The 22,405-nt window shown below is 31.0% G+C and overlaps 1 protein-coding gene across 1 annotated transcript in view; it reads left to right on the top strand.

Annotated features, from left to right (window-relative positions):
• Positions 1-21,070, top strand: part of LOC127717549 (uncharacterized) — a 35,420-nt gene extending 14,350 nt beyond the window's left edge. The window contains exons 5-10 of the mRNA XM_052223234.1: positions 31-137; positions 2,181-3,425; positions 4,305-4,335; positions 6,017-6,285; positions 7,036-7,063; positions 12,163-21,070. Coding sequence (XP_052079194.1) covers positions 31-137; positions 2,181-3,425; positions 4,305-4,335; positions 6,017-6,285; positions 7,036-7,063; positions 12,163-12,476 — 1,994 coding nt within the window. The 3' untranslated portion in view covers positions 12,477-21,070. The remainder of the gene's footprint in view (positions 1-30; positions 138-2,180; positions 3,426-4,304; positions 4,336-6,016; positions 6,286-7,035; positions 7,064-12,162) is intronic.
• The last annotated feature ends 1,335 nt before the right edge of the window (positions 21,071-22,405 follow it).

Raw genomic sequence — 22,405 nt, forward strand, 5'->3', positions numbered from 1 at the left:
CTGATTTTTATTTTTTTTTTATTCTGACAGATTATCTGCTATTCTGGATCAACACAATCGTAACATACTGCAAAGGAAGTATTCAGGGTTTTCCAAAAATTATGATTGTTCTAACGCATAAAGACAAGGTTCAACCTGTAAGTATACAATACTTAAACAAGCATTTACTTCAGTTAAAAATATGAACAGTTTTGATTTCGAACAGAATGAAAGTGTAGTGTAAACAAGTAAATGGTGTATTGCAAAAAAGAGGAGAACATATATAGTTTTTTTTTTTAGATAATCGTTATTTTACTGTTTAAAATCGATGCATTAAGTTTTAGTGTATGCAAAACATCATATATTGCTCAACAACGTTGTTAATAGCGTGAATATTTAAAGCAATCAAAAAAAAGAGTTTATCTGAGAAAATTTGCACCTCATGTTATTTATATTTTGATATGCACAAACACTGTGATAAACACTCCACAGTCTTTCATCCTGACTGGTGGTTACATCCGTGTTTGGCTTCAATCTATGTATCTGGCCAGATGTTAATCTAATTCGACAAAATATATTAATAATCTCAGCATAGGTACCAGGATTGAAATTTGTACGTCAGACGCGCGTTTGATCTACAAAAGACTCATCAGTGACGCTCGAATAAAAAAAAAAAAAAAAAAAAAAAGTTCAAATAAAGTACTAAGTTGAAGATCATTGAGAACCTAAAAATCCGAAAGATTTTCCAAATACAGCTAAATAGATAAGGCTATCTATTCCTGGGGTAGGAAATCCCTAGTATTCGAAAAATTTTGTTAACAGTTGATTTATGATTATGACCAAATCAATGATAATTCATTGCAACACAAAAGTAACTATGTGTTGTGTATAAATACAGTTAAATATTGTTATAGAAAACAAACCTTAGAACAAAATTGAATTTCCACTTCCGATTTCTGAAGAAAATACAAAGTGTTATATAATTACGTATAATGATATATACAAGTAACTAGCTCTACAAACCCTCACCGGGTTAAATTTTTTTTCTACACCAGGAACGTGTTTTTGATTAAATAAGACTATTTTGTGATAAATCAATTATTTTCATTGTGTTTTCGAAATTATATCAAATTGAGCAATATATCTCCCTCATGCACAGCTCAGATACATAACCTGGCCTTTGCCATACGTGTTTTTGTTATTTCTTAGCTCTTCATTTTATTTTATAGGATTTTCAAATAGTTTGGCCTTGATCTTCACTTAAAAGACATTTATTGTCAAAATGCGCACCTTATGCAGTAAATAGATAGTGTTAAATTTATTATTACCACCATGTCGATACCTCTGTCAGTTGAATTGAAGTCCCAGAGTTTTTCACCAACCCAGTAGCCAGTATTCCGGTACTGACATTAAATAACGGATATTGTGTTATTGAAATTTGCTGTTAAAAATGTTGGAAATTATTTTTGATTAAGACATATATCCCTGTCATGCAAAGCTCGGATTCCTGGCCAGGCTTTGGTTATACTTTTTGTTCTATTTTGGTTTTATACCTCTTCAAGTTTTTTGAATTTTCAAATATTTTGTCCTGAGCATGAATGTAGAGACATTCATTGTCGAAATCGAGCATCTGGTGCAGTAAAATTAATACCGTTAATGTCATTATTCCTTAATTTAAACTTTTTCAGTTAGAAATTGTTCAACTGGTCCTTGTATATTTGTTTTGTAACTTCGAGCAATTCAGGGATTGTAATAATGTAATTGGTGCAGTTAAAGATGTGTTTTAACTGATTATTAAAGTTTGATCTTATGATGCACCGTTACACTACTGTCCCAGGTTATTGTGATTGCGCGCTCTCACAAAAATGTATCCCCGTCACATCCTGCATGTGTCTGCTTTAGTTATGAGACAGAAGTTCTGTCTGTCAAATTTTAATTTTTTTTTGTAAATTGTTTGTTATAAATTAGGCCGTAAGTTTTCTCGTTTGAATTATGTTTTTATGTCGGGGCCTTTTGTCATGTTTATAGCCGACTATACGGTATGGTTTTGTCTTATTGATGAAGGCAGTATGGTGATCTATAGTTGCCTGTATCTGCTTATTTGAACTCTAGTGGATAGTTGTCTAATTGACAATGTTATTTCAATAAAGATAAGTTTTGTCAAATATAATTTTAACAGAAAAAAAAAATATTTTGTTTAGAATAAAGTTGAACACAGAAGACGTGAACTATTTAACGAGATTAGTCAGATCTTTGAACACACACCATTAAAGCAACATTTGGTGGTTGATGGTTTCATATTTGTAAACGCTAAAGATAAAGATGACTCGGAGATGGCAAAGATTAAGGATGTTATCAGGAGCGAATCAGAGAAACAACCTACATGGGGTGAACCTCTACCGAAGTGTTTTATCACTCTAGAATTAGAATTTGCATCGCTTATCAAACGCAGCATTCCTCTGATTACACTAGAGCATCTACAGGCAATTAATTCATTGCAATCTATTAGACCACTGTCGGAAACTGAGTTAAAGGTATTTCTGAAATTTCAGCATTCTATTGGCAAGGTTTTGTACTTCGATGAAGAAAAATTGAATACACATGTTATTTTGTCTCCAACCTTCCTCATTGATGCTTTTAAATCTATTGTTACTGATAGAAAATTCTGTGAAGGTGACACAGAAAGAGAAGCGTTGTGGGATGAAATGGATAAGAAAGGAGTTGTCTCAAAAACGGCAATCCAAAATATTTGGAAGAAAAAACAATATCGTGAATTTCACAAAAACAAGGATTATTTACTGGATGTCATGACCCACCTGGATATATTGGTAGAACCCAAGAGATACGACTCCGACCACACACGTATTCCTGCTGACTTCTACTATGTTGCAAGTATGGTACGAGCTAAAGATGATTCTGGATATCTTCAGTCAGCTGGCTTCCAACACAGAAGTATTGCCATAGTCTTTCGATCTTCATCATTGATAATACCTCCTGCATTATCCTTTAGATTTATAGGTTACTGTCTTTATGTCTGGGCGGTAAAAACAAACAGAGAGACCGACAAGGCCATGCTGTTTCATAGGTCAGGGGTGTTCACTCTTGATCCTTCTTTGGATATGTACATTATCTGTGAAGATGAGAGGATCATAGTTCGTCTTGTTCATGCTCGAACAAACACCCTTATAATGAGGGATATGGCTTCCAGCATCAATGAATGTTTAACATCTGCCTTGCAGAAAATAAGTCAGTTGTATATCAGAATTAGCAGTAACTACAACCAAACGAATGATGCATCCTTTATAACCAACATATGTTGTAACTCACCAGATAACCAATGTATCCTCGAAGTCAACAAACTAGCAAACATAGGCACAGAATGGATATGTCCATCTCATGGCATTGGACACAAAATCCATACAATCACATCGTGGTTCCCACGAAAGGTATATATACAAAAAATTTGTGCATATCAAATGTAATTTTATACAACTTACATGATGGAATATTACAAACCTAATCGAATCAATAAATATAAAAAAAAACTTACGGTTTTCCCAATAAAACCGATAAGGAATTTATCGAATTAAAAAAGTCTTAACACAATATTAACATATATGGTTACGATGCAGTCCATTGCAAGTATCTTTAAATATCTTGTGTTTGTATAACATATTAAAGCTGTTACATGACACAAGACAGTTGTATCCCAAGGTCAAATGACGAAGATAATGTGTAATCAAACGGCCTTCAACAATGAGAAAAACCCATACCATATAGTCATCTATAAAAGGCTCCGACATAAAAAATATGAAATAATTCAAAAGAGAAAACTTACGGCCTAATTTATACAATACACTTTACGAAACCAATATGACAGACACGAACCAACTGCAACCACTGAATTACAGGCTCCTAACTTCGGACAGGCACATACTGAATGTGGCGGCGTTACACGTGTTTGTGAGCGCCTAACCCTCCCTCTAGCCTGGGACAGTGGTGTTACATCACAACCTAAGAGCAAATAGTAAAAATCGGTACAAATGGCTTAATGCAATAAATAGGTACGAAGTACAAATAAATCAACTAACGTTAAAAAACAACAATAGACCAAAAGCACCGATATACGAGTACTCGCAGTTACTGAAAGCTAGTTCAACGCAAATTACAGCTATTACATTTTTGTAAAAAAATAATGTTTCCCCATAATAAATCTCACTGGAATACAACCCGAGAAAGAAAGAATGTTGTAACAATGTATTTATTTCATCTATATTTTCAGTCTATGATGAATGAATCGCTAACATCATTTTTATTTCTTGCAGGATCAAGACATATGTGAACCAGAGTGCCCAGGTATGCTATTTTAAGTGAGCAATAGAGGACAATACCTTTTGGTGTTTTTATGTATTTTTATAAGTTTAAATATACAAATTATTTGGGTATGAAGACAAGTAGGTGAAGTCATCAATTGTTTTTCAGGTAAAATAACTTATCTTCCATGATCCATGCAAATTTCAGTGGAATGATAAATGACAGACAAATATGATCCGAATTAACATGCAGGACGATTATTAATTCGGTTTCATCCTCTCTTTTTCTAGCTTGAGATTATGTGGTAATCATTGGTTGCTTTTGTAATATTTTTTTTTTTTGTTTTTTTTTTTTACTTGTCATGTCAGAGTAGTTTTGTCTATTGTTGAAGGCCGCATAAAAACTTACGATTGCTTACCTACGCTTCATTTTGTATCTTGTAAATAGTTGTCTGATTGGTATCGTACCATATTTTTTGTTATTCTATTTTCATTTGATATCTAATTTCATAAGCTAAATTCGGATATGTACACATGATTAGATTGATTGTAATGTTTTAGTTAACTTTGCATGAAAATGAGAAAATGAATTCAGGGCACCAGTAGTTTACTGATGTTCAAATCTCGTAAATCCACAACGAAGATACTAATCAAGGTAAAAAGAAACTCTGAGGGAATAGGATGAATTCTAAAAGTAGGGAAATTGAAAGGGATACAATAAAATATATTAATATATTGTATGGCTGGTCTGTGTAGACCTATTACAGTTAACAAAATTACAAATTACAAATGTAAAAAAGTATAACAAAAATATCAAACTCCAAGGCATATTCAAAAAGGGGGAAGTCCAAAAACACAGACAAAATCAAACGCCATCAATCAACGGAACAACTAAAAAACAATGGCCATATTCCTGACTTGGTGAAGTAACTAAAGAAAGCTAATCTTAACTCGAATAGTCATGAATAGTTTACCACTGTTCATATCTCATCGATCGATTAAGAAGTCCAATCAAGGTAACAAAACAATTACAAAAAAATCGCAATAACTCCAAACAGACCGAGACCTGATATCCTGGTATGCATGTATCATTGGCCATGCGGACCCACATCCAGTAAAAAAGTCATTTTCGGGAAATGGACAAAATCGATAAAATTAATGATAATTCTGGTATGACAAATCTACGACTACAAAACATATCGCTAGAGAGTTGAGAAACAGGCATATCACATTGGTCGAACAATTCGTGATGGTGACCGTAACATTATTGTAGTGCCGATTTAAGTCATTCTTTCTTATATCTTTGTTTGAGCAGTTTTTGTGTTAAGAAAACACTCCTGCAAATAAAGCCCTTTAAAACACGTATCGACCCCTGCACTTAGATTCTATTTACGCTGATATTACAGATAATTTAAAAATTGAAAGATATTTAAGGAGCAATTTAAACTCTAAGATGAATACCATAGTTAAATGCAAAGAGACAGAAAAGAGAAACAATTTGTAAAAAAACAACTGTCATAATGAGCGGATGTCCGCTACGAGTTTGGTGACGTATATCCATATCTCTGATAAGAACTGTTTCAGTACTGTTTTATGTGAAGATGATTTGATAAAAGAACACATGAAAATCTTTAAGAGAATCTGATAACACAGTTTTAGATTTTTTATTGATACATGTTTATGTTAAATACTGCTATTTGATAATATGCAGTTTGTCATTACAGTTACAAATGAAGAGTTTTTGAAAGAACGACCAACAGACCTACACCTACGACGCTTATCATTATTGTACAATACAAATGAGATTAGGGAACTAGCACTACTATTTGGGATGAATTCCGCAGATTTCGACAACCTATTACACATCGATGATACAGTGACATGGAAATTTGAAGTCGTCAGAAAATGTCGGGACAGTTTTTTATTGACATTTAAACATATCAGAGAAGCATCTGAAAATGGCAAGATAGAAAACATACATAGACTTTGCAAGGTACAAAAAGATATATGATAAATCAAAGTTTTGCCTAATCATTTAGTCATATCAGTTTGATTTGTTTCTTAATATTTTGATTATATTAAATCTTTATGTACATGGAATACACAAATGATATCAAAAGCTACCAATACAAACAGTTCGTATTATTGTTTGCTAGAGCAACTTACTAATTATAAAACAGAAATACCTGCTAAAGGTAAAACTAAACGTATCAGTGCAAACACCAGTTTAATACAACCACATCTACATGTAAGATTGAGAACGGAAACGGGGAATGTGTCAAAGAGATAACAACCCGACAAAAGAGCAGAACATGCATCTGTTCATAGCCAGGAATCTGGTGCATTTTTGTACTTGTCGTTTATTAAAATTTTATAATTACGGTATCTGGAGAATTGAGTGATAAGTGCAAATCTTTGATTGTTTTCGTCGCAAGTTTAACAGACCATAGATGATTTTGGGGATAACATAGTGAATATACTCCAATCTATTATTGACGACTGTATGATGTCATCTAGATGTGTTTTATTTATTGTTATCGTTGTGTTGCTGTCCACTGCACTTATCATGTTATTCAGAATGCATCAAATGGTTATACATTTAATTTCTGATACGTGTTTTGTATTATCTGTCTATTACGAAAAATACTGAAAATATTTTAAATTCGACAGTTTAACTCAGAAACTCTTTTCAGTTTATGATGACAAATGACATTATCCAAATATGTCTGCTCTTCTTTTACAGCTTGTTAAAGGAGGTTCTATTGATTTTGGTAAGTCATGTGTTTTAAATATAAGCAATCGATCGATGATATACATTACTATTCTTTAATTAGAAATTCATGATTTTAAATGTGTACAGTAGCTTTACCTATGAATATTGAACCTCATCAATTTAATGCGACTAAGGTACACAGTAAAAAATAAAAATACTAAAAATCATGTATGACATTACACGATACTTATGCTAAATCGATCGGAAAAATAAGAACGCTGTATGTAAGGTGATCTGGCGTGTTCAATAATATCAATAACCCAAAAATAATTCGCTCGTTATATCCCGCTGATCTACGATTACTACATTAACATCTGAATGCATAGACAATGAACAATCGTCAATCAATCACACCGACCGTGCGAGAACCTCATGGATAGTCAAGGTAGTTAAACACCCCTTAGTAGTAATTCGGAATTAGTTCGTGATATACCTATCTCGATAAAATTGAGCTGACTGCTGATTGGTCACCTCTCCTACAATACACCAATCAAAATCCAGGATTCGTGAAAAGCTGTAAGCGTGTTAGGAATTCAAGCCCTCGCAAGTAGGAGCGATCAATTTCGTGGAGTTATCAAGTTATTCGGGTTATAACATTGATTGTATTAGTTGTCATTTGTGAAACGGATATTCCATAACGGTCAACCAACTCGTGATGGTGCTGGAATATATTTCGGTTTTGATTTCAACTTCCCACATGGAACTTTTGGTTTAAAAGCTTCCTTGTGAACAACAACTCTCTATCAAGTAAGTAATAATCGGAAATGCTTGCACTGGAATATCGTATCAACCGGGAGATATATATCCCAAATGTATGCGCTGCTTGATTGTTGCTACATAGAAATGGAAAGGTAACAATTTGGAAAATGAAATCATCTCTTTCGTTGTACAGTTTTGTTCTCAACTGAACCTCATTGTCAATTTCTAGATGTAAGTAAAGATATGTGGCAGACTTAACTGTATCCGGTGTATCCTTAATGTAAAGTTCGATAAAATAGATACGTGTAACAAGTCACAAAAATTATGTCATGGGGTGACATCATCTACATAGTGGAAAGTGAAGTTAGAGGATACTGCTATCTTCTTATTATTCTTTCTAAGCAGCTTCTGTTTGAAGTAAGCCTCAAATGAATAAAGGAACAAGTCGGAAGTAAGAGAAGGACCTTTGGTTCCCATGGACCGATCGAATGTTTGTTCTAAAAATATGTCATACAAACGTAACGAATATGTTGTCGATAAAAAAATCAAGCATATTGATAATGTTAGTTTCAGAGAATGATTTGTTTGAATCCGGGTGTTTTTTTACAAAGTACTAATTATCCCTCCCTAAGACAAGACACTTGTATCTACGCTGGTCATTCTTTTTTTTGAAACAAAACAGGATCAATTTTTTCAATTTGTCTTTTAGTTTGGAATACTTGTGTAAACGGTAGGACAGTCTAATGTTTTAATACTATTGCAAGATAAAAGAGTTAGTTTTAGATCGTATGTACTTCAACAGATTTTTGGATTTTTTTCGTATCCATATCTAATTAACGCCGATTCTAGAATAGGTAATGTCACAATTATTTTGAATATTGCTCTGATAAAATTGGTGTTAATAATTTAGAAAGAGGAAAACCAGCAATTTAACGTTGTTTGTAAGGACACTTGTGTAATTTAGGTATCCAATGCAATGACAGAAGATCCAGTTCTTTATCTTTACCTGAAATTCCCAAGGAACATAGAATTGACCTATCATTATTCAGGATTTCCTCCTTGGTAAATGTCGTGGGGGTATATGTTTAGTTTCCAAGTGGATTGTTAATACATAATTCATTTATCAAGCAGTTTATGTAATGTGATTTTCCCACAAACCCGATATTGTTTGGGGTTTTATCTGCAATTGATTTGGTAAGGTATAAGAAATGACAGGTACAGACTGGTCTTTAAAATAGAGAGGTTTTTCGAGTGAACTGATTTATGATGAATGAATTTAATGGCATCGAGACTTCTGTTCGCAAAGGAAAGTTTAAGAAGGGATCTTTTCTCCTCATCTTTTCTAAATGCGAACTGATTTGATAAGTCTGTCTATTGCAATATCCGAGATGATAGCTGTAAGTTTGTATCGGTTTGAAAGCGGGTTTGTAACATAAGTTGCACAGAGAATGAAATTTCTAAAGTTTTTATGCTTTATTCGAATGTGATGAATAGCCAACGTTTTTTTTATGGAAATGGCAGAAGGGAATTAACAGAGATACCATGAAGAGTAGTTCAAGAGCATTGAAAATATTACAAAATCCAGAAAGTTGTAAAAAAATAGGGATAAGTTCAGGCAACAGTAGTTTAGTTTAAACATATTTGATTTACTCAATATAAAATGGATTTGACAAACAATACTTATGAAATCCGCTCCGAATTACAATGTATATCAATAAAATGTTAATATCAGCATGCAATATTTTAAAATATACAATACTTTACGAGTCTAGTTATTAAAAAAAAAGATGATAATAATGATAACTGAAGAATTGGTAATTATGATGATGTGAATACACTACTTGTATTTGGTATCATATGACAATCAATCAATCAAACCTGTTGATAAATTCGAATACAGTTTAAATATCTAGACGTTTTGTTCATACGAGAGGTTCGGATGAACAGGTGTTAGTAACTTAAATTTCAATATAAGGTCACCAGGTAGCCATCTAAGATTTTTCATCGGAATATCTCTCTGGTATGAATATAAAGGGCAGTCATAGAGGAAATTGTGTACAGTTTCAATGTTGCATACACAAAGACAAGATAGGTAAACAATTATATTGACTCTAAACAAGTCATGATTGAGGGAAAATGAGGCGCGCTACATTTGAGGAGCATCTTAATTGAATAAGAATTAAATTCCATCTCCTCGTTCCATATAAATAGTGCTTAGGTACATTTGTATTTAAAGTGTTTAGCCTTTTCAATTGGATTGTAAAATTTTTAATTGATTCTGGTTTTCGAAGGGATGAATCATTATAATTCCATAGTCTCATAGTTGATGATATAAAAAATTTCTAACGAAGGTATCATCTACAAAAAGAAACAATAATATCATTGCCATTTCGTAAAGGATTTATAGTTGTGCTCTGTACACAGGGTTGAACAAGATTACATACTATTAGATAATCCGGAGCTTGTTTATGTTGAATATTGAAAGATATTTGTATTTTCGTCTTCTCCTTTTGTCAGCTAAAGTTTCCCACACAACTTTTTCATACAGACTTCCAGTTCTTGTAAATAGAGGCAAACTAGTAACTACAAATGTATTCTAGCAGCTTTTAGCTGTAAACAATCCAGTTTATTAACATATCCTATCCCACAATTATCTCAAACTTCAGTTGCAAATTCAAAAATTGGTCAGATGAATACTAACTTTTTCATAGAAAGTTTTCTATGTATATTTAAATGGTTTGTAACACTGGTAATAACATTGTCAATATGGCAATTGCACCGAACATCGGAGCAAATTATTATTTCAGGATGATTTTGGCATTTTGTAACAAGGATTCCTTTATCATTTAAAGAAAATTCAAGATCTGGTGTGTCTTTTAAAGACATAAGTAACCTTCTTGACGTTCGTTCAGCTCCCTCATTTCCAAAACAAAAACAGTTTTTATATGTCCTTCATCGTGCCACGAGTAATTAAAAAAAAATGTCATCCGCATGGGATCAAAGATTTGAGTTTATCTGTCATGTCATTTATATATATATTATAAATAACAAGGGACCAAGTACCGATCCTTGATGAACGCAAGCTGCAAGACTGTAAAATGAGAATTATAATTTATTAATCACAAGTTTTTATTTTTGTCTATTACCAAGATAACTATCAAATAAGTTAAGTTGATTACCATGTTTTCCCTTAGCATGAAAAATTGCAATAGATAAAACAATTTATTTCCTTCTTTTTAAGCATGTACAGTGAGTTAAGAATACAATTATACATTTATATTAGCTGATGTACCGTTGATTACTTTGACCAAAACAAACAAAAAGATATTCATAAATTATGTTACTCATATGTAAATTATTATATACATGTTTAAAAACAATTCGTTTCATGATTTTCCAATATAATATTATAAAAATAAATTTTTATCTTTCTTTGTCGATTCTTTTAAAATTGCTAACTCATTTTCACTGTTTCTTCTACTGCATAATATATACGATTCCCTTTTTATATGTCACGGAAAATTTCCAAAACGGTCTCGTTTTCGAATTTCTCTTTTTATTTCTTCATTAAACCATGGTTTATCAGAATTACGTATAGTAACTTATTAAGCTAGAATGCACGCCCTCTCGATATTTTTTAATGTTTTAGTAAAATTACATCTACATCCTTACTATCATGAAGAAGTGCATTCCAGTCAACTTCGTCCATTGTCTTAGATAATTTAACCTATCAACTTTTGATTGATCCGCAATTCTCTTCTATTCGAACCTGTATCGGACACTCGAGAAAAATTATTGGTGCATCAGTAGACACCAGAAGAGTACGATATTCCAATTTCATCAATCGATTTAGAAGATACAAATCAGTGTCACAAACAATAACTGAGTTTATAGCGCGAACTCAAAATGGTGCTAGACCTTGTGCATCGACATGGTAAGAATCTCCTCTTATGCATGCTTCATCAGGTTTAGACTATACCATTTTCATTTGTAAAATTGGTTTCTAGTAACCGAGTCAATAAGTCTAACTATGAACAACACTTTATCAGAAAGTCATTGAGACGTCAATTTTCTGAAAAAAAACAACAGAATAACGAACGATGTAGTAAGTGAGGGTAAAATGTATTCCTGAGATATGATATACATGTACAAAGACAATAGCGTTATCATAAATACAGCATTAAAGTGATTTCGGTAAAAACTCATCAAGGATACCAGACAAAGATGGACATTGTTTGTATATTGACTTCTGATGTCGACATTTATTGACGTTGTGTTCATTTGTCTAAATTGTTTATTTCTTGTTTCATATAATTGCTTACATTATATTATTGTTATTGAACTTATAATTCCAACCTCGAATGAAAAACAATACTTTCTTATTATTTCAAAATATAGATAGAGAACCTGAGAAGTGGGACGTTGTACCTACAGAGAAACACATTGACAAATTAGCTCCAAAAATTGGAAATAACTCCCTACAATTTCTGATTGAACTTGAAATGGAGTTCGAGACGTGGGAACGGTTAAGCTATAGGCAAACAACTGAAAGAGATTTGGTAAAACTTAACAAAGATATCTTAGAAGAATGGAGAACCAATTTTTGTAAGATGCATAATCTGAAACCAACTTTGAGAAAAATCGCACAGGCATTTAGGAACATTGGCAAGCACATACAAATTGTTGAAGATTCATTATCAGACATGTTTTGACTTTTTCTCATTCCAGAATCATATTAGAAATATTCTAGAATACCTAAATTTTAACTTGGTATACACATTAACTGTTCCAAGCTAATCACCTATAAATATGATTTTGTTGTTGTAAGTTATATTAGCTCTTCATATATGTTATAGGCTTTGCATTTCCAGAATATTTAGCCTAGATCATCACAAAAGAAACAGTAATTATCGGAATGCATATACTATATACTGGCACAGTTCAATTGGTACGTTGCGTTTCGGTCAATAAAAACAAAACAGAAAATGAAATAACACTGTATAAATTGTATACGTCCGACGCGCTTTTCTGGATTTACCTTCATCAGGAACGCTCAAAACATAATATTCGTAAGGTAAGGATTGAAAATATCGAGACATCAAAAGTGCTGAAGACCACAAAAGGATCTTGAATGATCAAGTATGTATTATAAGACTGATATATATTGTAATGCACAGACTAATTTTTAAATCTGATTTTAAATAACTATTTTCCCTTAATATTCCATAGTTTTTTCGAAAGAAATCGATAATATGTTATTTTTTTTCTCGTTTAAGTCCGTTCGAATGGTAAATGCAATTCGGAATCTCAAACGAAAAGGCAGTTCCCAGAAACCTGTATATCGTAATAGTATTGATACATATAATTGAATCAAAATAAATTAAAGTGAGAATCATTAATTTCTAACTATAAGTGAAACCCTACTTTAGAAAAGCGCTGTTATATACTTTCCAATTGGAAACTACCGTCTTCTACTCTTGTTGCAGAACAACATGACAATAATTGTGTTGTTTGGATTGAATATTTAGTTCGGTAATGCTTACACAACTTTTCATAAAACCTAATTGTGAATAACGGTTTTCGCACTGAATGAATAGATACCAGTCGTTGTTTAATTTTCCTTTGAAATGGCGGCGCTAGAAGCATCATCGACTGTTAATTTCAAGAGTATGCAGCCTTGGAAAATATACAAGGACTTTTAAGAGACAGTATCTAAAATGTTAGGGTTATAGAGTGCAACAGGCATTATATCCTATTTGAAAAATATATTCGAATACAGTGTACTACAAAAATTAGTTAAGCTTGTAAAAATATTTAAAAACAATCTATTTTTATTGATTATAAACATTTTGATAAATGGAAAGCTTATGATGTCAAATGTAATCGAATGGACGATCAGCGCATTTCAAAACAATAGTTCTCGATATTAATTAAGGGAAACCCCATGGTATCAAAAGAGCAAAAGCAATATCGAAATAAAAAATCTCCACTCGATGGAGTCTTATTTTAATACAAAAAATCACTTTGCCCAAAGGGGAAAACTGCAGCACTACTCCACATATGATATTTAACCAGAAATTCCTTTGGTATAGTTTTCGGCGTATTTCCATGGCAGGACTAAAACACTTAAATCCAGTATCAGTTACAATGTAAGACCTTTAGACAAAACAATCGCTGTATTTGATCTTAATACACAGATGCATGCACAAAGGCATGAGTGAACAAACAGAATCTCCAAATTTGATGATTTTGAATATGACATTACAAACGTTAAAGGTTGCACTTCTGTAAATATAGAAAATGCAATTTTCCATAGGAACTCTTACGACTAAAACTGTGCCACTTTTATCATAAGTTTCGTAAAAAAAATAAATCCTAGAATGGAAAGTTCATATATGCACTAATATTTTTTTCAAAGGTCAAGACATAGGGCTGTGGGGTATATTTTCAACATAAATGCCTCGAACTTCAGAGATTTTTTTTTTTTTTTTTTTTTTAGTAAATCATACTTTATTGGTAGTTTTGACATTTGTTAGTGGATACATCAAATACCGGTACTTTATCCCGGCCTCGTTAACCGTTAGTGGTATATAATCAATTTGGTTAGTACTTGTTAGTTTATTTTATCTGTAATATATACATTTATAAATTATAATATATCCAACTAATACATTATCAATATAGAATGATCCATATATCTGAATAGAATAGAAAAATAAAAGAATAAATAAATAAAAATTCACAAAAATTTGGAATTTTGGAAAAAGCAAAAACAGAAAAAAACAAAAAACAAAAAGATATATCTTACTTACAGTATTCATAATACAGCTTGCAAAGGATTTTTTTCAGATATTTTCGTACAGGCAATAACTAAGAGGAACATAAATGTAGTTATAAACATAGAAAAAAACATCAAGCATACATATAAACCAACATATAATAGTATTAAATCATAACATGGATGGTGATGTGGATAAGGTAAAGAAATGTAAGTGAAAGTAGTTCCGGTACACAATGTACCTATTTTTTGTATAATAAAACATTATTCTTCTAATATTGGAAGCCAGGGGTCCTAGCAGATATTGGCCATATGAAAAGGGTTTCTTTTAAAAAATATATTCTTTTCTAGTGCCAGAGATTCTTTCAGGTAATTTTTAAGTCCTGTAAAATTTACCTTATTTTCACAGAGTTTGTTCTATAAATATAGAATTTTGTAAGGAGTATTATTAAGTTTTTTATCATATTATTTCCTTTGTTACCGGTACTTAAATTTCCAAATAAAATAATATCTATATTAAATGAAATTAATATTTGTGTTTGGTTATAAATCCAATCACCAAGTTCAATCCATAAATCTGAAATTTTATAGCATGTCCAAAATATGTGCTCAATATCTTCAATAGCTTCATTACAGAGAGTACATTTATCTGTTTGTTTTATCTTAATTTTGAATAAAAATCCATTTGTGCCTATGGTTCTGTATACTATTCTGTATTGGAACCAATGAAGTTTAGAGCTTTTTGTGGTGTAAAAAGACATATTATGCACTTTTTTCCAATCAAATGTTTTGTTTAATCTTAGAGACCATTTATCTTCACATCTAGGCCTTGTACTATTTTTTTCTAATAAAACATTATACATATCTTTTGACCCTTTATTTGATAAAAAAAAATGTTCTTATGTTATTTGGAAGAATTGGTCCATAAATTTTATAAAGATTGTCTATATAGCTATTATGTTTAAGAGAATTTTGATATGATTTTATTGCTGATATAACCCCATTATAAACTAGAAAGTTAGATTTAATTTCATAAATATTTTTGCATTGCTCAAAAGACATTAATTTACCCTCATTATCTACCAGATCATTAATCAACAAAATACCATTATCAGCCCAGTCTTTAAAGAAAACAGATGCGTTACCTATTTTAATACTTCCATTTTTCCAAAGTGAGTCTGTTAAAAATTCGTCTTCATTTTTTGGTATAAGTTTATTTTGCATTTCTGTCCATGCTTGAAAAACCTCTTTCCAAAAGGGGTTTTTACATCTGTTGGGTGGACTTAGAAAAACTAGTTTTTCAATATTAATATTTTCTGTGCTTTCTTTTAGCTTTTTGAGTTTTGTATTGTTTTTTAGCAACCGTCGGACCCACGTTAGTTTTAACCCTTTAATATATTCTTCAATATCTAGCACTTTCAGCCCCCCCAAATTTATATTCCAGACATAATATTTCTCTTTTAATCTTGTCAGGCTTGTTTTCCCAAATAAATGAATATATTGTATGAATAAGTTGTTTAAGAGTAGTATAGCATGGTGCTTGTAATGTTAAAAACAGATGATTTAATTTTGAAATAATTAGTGTCTTGATAATTGTTATCTTTCCCACTGGAGTAAGTGTTTGTTTAGACCAAATATTAATTATATTTTCAATTTCTTTTATTTTAGGATAATAGTTCAAAATTCCATTTCTTGCAAATTGACCGAAAAGTTTATTCCAAGTAGTTTAAACCTACTGGAACCCTATTCCAATCCCCACTTTACACACCTGGTGTCTTGACTATATTTTGTCTTCCCTATCCACACCACCTTTGTCTTGTCAAAGTTCATATGGAGACCAGACATTTCAGCATATTTATGTAATAGGCGTAGAGATGCATCAAGAGATTCTGGTGTACCGTCAAGAATAATTGAAGTGTCATCAGCATATTGAGAGATCAAATATTCGGTATCATCTATTTCAATTCCCTTTATTTCTTTATTTTTTCTAATTAATATTCCAAGTATTTCTGCACATAAAAGAAATATATAAGGTGATAAAAGATCCCCTTGTCAACAACCTCTTTGAATTTCAAAGAATTCAGATAAAAAACAATTTTGAGAAACTGCAGAACTTATATTTTTGTAAAAGGTTCTTACCCAGTGTTTTATAGAAGGGCCAAAATTGAAAAAGTCTAAAACATTTTCAAGGAAATTCCATGATACAGAATCAAAAGCTTTTTCAAAATCTATGAGAAGGAGCAGTCCTGGTAAATCATTAAGTTCTGTATGAAATAAAATATCATAAATAAGACGAGTATTTTCCCCTATAAATCTACCAGGAATGAAACCGGTCTGATCACTGTTTATAATTTGAGGAAGAACTAATTTTATACGCTCAGCTATGCAGCTTGATGCTAATTTATATGTGGTATTTAGTAGACTTATTGGTCGCCAGTTTTTCATGAACTGTCTTGGTTTATCTCCCTTTGGTATACATGTTATAATACCTTGTCTTTGAGTAATAAATAATTCCCCCTTTTTGTAACCATAAATTATAGAGCGAAATACAAATTTCCCTATATCTATCCAAAAAAACTTGAAAAATTCATTTGTGAAACCATCTGACCCAGGGCTTTTTTCATTTTTCGTTTTTCGCAAAGCTGATGTTAATTCATTATAAGTAATTTCACCCTCTAAAGATTCTTTTATGGTATTATTTAGTTTTTTAATATCAGTATAAGGGATTTCACAATTAAGGTTAACATTATTCAAGCTTTCTGTTTTGGTATATAGCCTTTTGTAATAATTGTTTGCCTCCTTTAATATTTTATCTTGCTCACTGATAGTGTCCCCTTTTTCATTGACTAATTTGGGAATAGTTTTATGTATACAATGTTTGGTTTCTCAATTTTGAAAAAAGTTTGTAGGTTTTTCTTCTTCTTCTATCCATTGCATTTTGGATCTGATGTAGGACCCCCTCATTTTTTCTTGCCTTAATACTTTTAGATCAGTTTTTCTTTTTTTCAATTTCAGTAAAGATTTCTTCTGACAAGATTTGTTCTTCTAGTTTTTTAACATCTTCTAATAATATTCTTTCTTTTTTATCTTTTTGTTTCTTCCTAAAAGAAGCATATGAAATTGATTTTCCTCTAATTTCTGTTAATAAAGTTTCTAAAAAGAGTTGATCGTTTATAGTAAATTGAATTTCTAAGTCATTTATCTTTTCTAATGTTTCTCTGTTGTATACTAATGATGCATATTGTTCTTTTACCTTATTTATAGTCTCTTTAACAGCAGCTGAATATTCAATGTCATGTAAAAGTGAATTGTTAAATTTCCATAGACCTTTACCAATTATAAAGTTATTCATCTTTAAGTGTAACATTATTGGGGAGTGATCAGATCTATAACTGTTAAAAAAGTGTACACCATGTACATGTTAATTAAGGCCTTGTGATATTAAAAAGAAAACCAATCTTGCTTGTTTAATGGGATTATTTTTTCTCCATGTAATTTTGTTTAGTTCAGGATACAGTTCCCTATAGGGATCTGTTAAATCATAATTTTCTATTATATCTAAAACTTTCTCTTTGGCTTTCGGGTTATTTACATTTTGATAATTATAAGTATCAAGATTTTGGTTTTGGACTAAATTATAATCTCCAGTTATTATAACTGATTGGTTGTTTAAGTTTTCTATTGTGTCACTAACTCTAGAATAAAATTCAGGTGAATCTTTATTTGGACCATATAAGCTTATTAAAGTTATTCTTTTTCCTTCAGTTTCAATATCAATTCCTAACAGATTCCCTTGATCATCTTTTTTTATTCTATGTATCTTGTATTCAAAGTTTTTTGATAAAAAATAGTGCTACCCCTCTTTTGTTTGTTGCAAAGGAATTGAAAATACAGTCTCCTCCCCATAGATTTTTTATTGATATTTCTTCTTTTTCTGAAAAATGTGTATCTTGCAAACAATATATGTGGCAATTTTTTGCTTTAAGATAATCAAAAACATCTCTTCTCTTCTCCTTTGAATTTAAACCTTGACAATTGTATGAAACAATTTTTATACCATTATCACTCATTTATTAAATATTTATTTTTATAGCTAAACAAAAAATTTAAGTTTGATGTGTATTTCGACCTTATTCTTCAATAATGTATTATATAAGTAAGTGACAAAGGAACTCTGAAATGTCTGACCTCCTCTAACTTGTCTGCATTACTTTCCTGCTGTATCCTAAATGCATCATAATTGCTGTACAATAAGTAATAATGGGCCAAAATGAAAAAGAAACATAAAAAATAAAAGAAACAAAAAGAAAGAAAATTTTAGATCATAGTGTAAACAACAAACATCTAACAATAATTAAAAACAAATTATTATTGTAGTGAAGAGTAACATATCCACTTGTGTTCAAATTTTTTTTAATACAGAAATATTGTATACAAAGGGAGATTATTCTATCTAACTGAAATTTTAATAAAAATTATATCCCTTATATAATGTGTTTTCATATCAAAATCTAAATGCATTAAATATCAACTGTTTTAATACGTTTTTGTTTTGTTTCAATTCAAATGAGTCAAACCCAAAGAAATAATGGATTATTTCAATATATGGAGATAGGAAATATGTGTATATTTAGTTTTTGCTTACAACATGTACAAACAGATGTTTGGTTTTCAGTTAAATCAATAGATTTGTTTTCTTTATATATATTATTCATGTAGTGTTAACATTTCCAACATTTTGCAGGTGTTTTTTTTTTTCTTCTTTTTTTTTTAAAGCAGTGAACACACACTTCATAATATTTACACCAAGAGCATAGGAAATCATGTATAAGTAACTGAGAATTAATAGCAGCTAATTTAAAAAGCTCTTGCCATGCACAAGTTAAACTTCAAGCAAATCAACACAAACAAAATACATTTAAATACAAGCTAAGAGGTAGTAGGAAAGTAGTTCATAAAGCATGTAAGGGCTATATGATTGCATCTCTTTTAAAAAAAATAAATTTAAAAGTAACTTCTGAGAGTTTTAACTCATACTAAATTTTGTACTAACCCTACTTTTTACTTTGGGTCTTCCTCAGAATTTAATTTTGCCGCTATCCATGTCTATTTGTACTGTTAAAATATCAAAGTTGTAATCTCAAAAGAAACGCCAAACCAACAAGGTACATACATTGCATTATTTTGACAGATGTTTGTATTTTTGTCTAAACAAGTAATTATACTTGCTGTTGAATATCAATTGTTATGTACATTTCTTTTATTTTGTCTTGTTTGATTTGTATGTTCAGAATTCATTCTCCTAACTGTATAGCATTGTGTTGTATAGGATGTTCATGTTAACCATGTTAACCAAATAGTTATGATTTCAATGTTGCATATGATTGTAAACGCAATAAAAGCTTTTCTCACATATTTTAACTGGACAATTTTTGTTTTTCAAGAAAGCCCCATCAACGGTTAAGTATTATAAGTAATTGCAGGCACTCCCTCCTTTTATTTTTTTTAACATAGTGATTAACTACACAACAGACTACTGAAACATTCATTCAGATTGTCAGATCCACACCTTATCGAAAAAGAGGTGAACTTGGCCTAAGCGTTACATTTGGTTTACATGTAATTTAATCAGTAGACCAAATAATCAAATAACAAGACGAACTAATTCAAAGACTTATTAATTTAAGGAAGTTTGCTTGTCATGTTTTGGAATTTTTGTCAGATTTTCGGAATCCTCTGGTTTTATCTATTTGAATGCCTTAAAAAATTTTACACATTTATCCCCATTTTTCTTTTTAAAAATCTTTTACATGTATAATTATAAGCCATCTGTAAAAGTCTTATAAAATCTTAATTATTTTTTAATAGTTTTTGAGAACTTTAACTTGTCAATGATAAAGCTATGAAAAATCAAGAGAGGATTTTGTCCCGGCAAAATTTCAATGGCTAATATCTCGAAAACAAGCACATTGACCTATATTTTATTTTTGCTGTTTTTGTTTCTTTATTAATCCCCTATCAATTTATACTAATGTTATGAAAAGCTTGTTATTTTGAAACTGAGTAGCGAACTTCCTTAAGATATATGTCAACAAATTTAGCGCTTCCTTATCGTTTTTTCATTCTTTATTTGTTTGAATAAGTCTTCTAAAAAGTAGGAAGATATATGAATTTGTTAACTCCAATTTGATGTTAGTTTAAAACAATGAGGTTTTCAAACAAGGACATTTTTTATCATATTTCTATGAAACATTATTTAACAATATATATGTATTAAGTAATCTTATACATATTTTTATAAATGTATCATCAATTATTGAAATTTTGAGAATACTCTATATTTTCTTTTTTACTTTGAAACATATATTTTTTCTAATGTTTACCGCAATACTGAGAAACAATAACATTGTATTTGTGCAGATGTGTAGCATTTGAATTATAGATAAAGTTTTTAGAATTACTCTAAATAAACAAGTGATTAAAAAAAATTAATATACACATTTTAGAAATAAATTGTTGTTTATCCAGTTTCTTTTTATGTGCTTTTTGTTTTCATTTTTTTTTTTTTTTTTATTATCGTTAAAACTGGACAAAAGGAACACTTGGCGTTGTACAAAAACAAATATGCACTATCAAACCCCGTCGTACATCAACCTTCAAAAAATGGACGTGTTCTAATGACGACGAAGGATGAACTATATTTTCTTCAATTGTGAACAAATTACTAAGTGTTGCTATCTTTTTTAAAATGCGTTACACACATGACAACAAACTGGATTGCACATATAAAACATTATACGGTTGAAATTGGTGCAACAACAGTTTACCGAAGTTCAAAGCTTATAAAATCGATTAAGAAGACAAACGAAGGTTGCAAACACAACTTAGATAATCGTTTGAACTCCAAAATGAGCTTCGTCAGGTGCGTCACACAGGTAAGAGTCTCATGCAATGAATGGATTACACGTCACTCAAATCCACACTCATTCAAAATGCCATTATCGGAAATAGGACACAATCAATAAAAGTATAACAAATTTTTGAACGATAGTAAGAAATAGGAACAGTTGCAAAGGGAACAGTAATTTATGCTCCATACACACAACTGCAAAAGAGAGACGTGTACATGTATGATGTTAGAGGTTAGAAATTAAAGCATAATTAGTATGGTTTCACATAGGTAGATTAAACAGTAAGTTATAAATCCTTTAACTTGGGAAAAAATAGTTCAATGTAATTATATTTTTGGTTTTAAATGGGACTAAAAAGTATTGATAGCATATCATTGATTTCAGCCACTGATGGTCCCAGTTTATTAAATTAAGCAAAAATAAATACGCCAGTATGTGGTGAAATTTGATACCGGTCTAGTGAAAGAACATGGTTACACATATAGGATATATAAACATCAGATGATGTTAACAACTATAGGTCGCTGTACTGACATTAACAATGAGCAAAACCCATACCGTATAGCATACTATAAAAGGCCCCGAAAGGACAAATGTAAAACAACTTACGGCATGATTTATGTACAAAACAATGAACGAAAAACAAATATGATATACTGCAACAAATGACAACCACTGATTTACAGGCTCCTGACTTGAGACAGGCACATACAGAATGTGGCGGGGTTAAACATGTTTGCAGGCGCGCCAAACCCTCCCCCTTACCTGGAACAGTGGTATAATCATGATAATAGTACAACATAAGAACAACATATAAAAATCGGTTGAAAAGGGCTTAACTCATCAGATCGATACAAAGCCGAAAAACAACGAACAAACACACATACCGGACGTGGAAGGTTATTAATACATCCCAATAACAAAAACGACACTAAGTACTGCTCTGAGAGTA

Source organism: Mytilus californianus, unplaced genomic scaffold, assembly GCF_021869535.1.
Source record: "Mytilus californianus isolate M0D057914Y unplaced genomic scaffold, xbMytCali1.0.p SCAF_10, whole genome shotgun sequence".
Classification (NCBI taxonomy): Eukaryota; Metazoa; Mollusca; class Bivalvia; order Mytilida; family Mytilidae; genus Mytilus; species Mytilus californianus.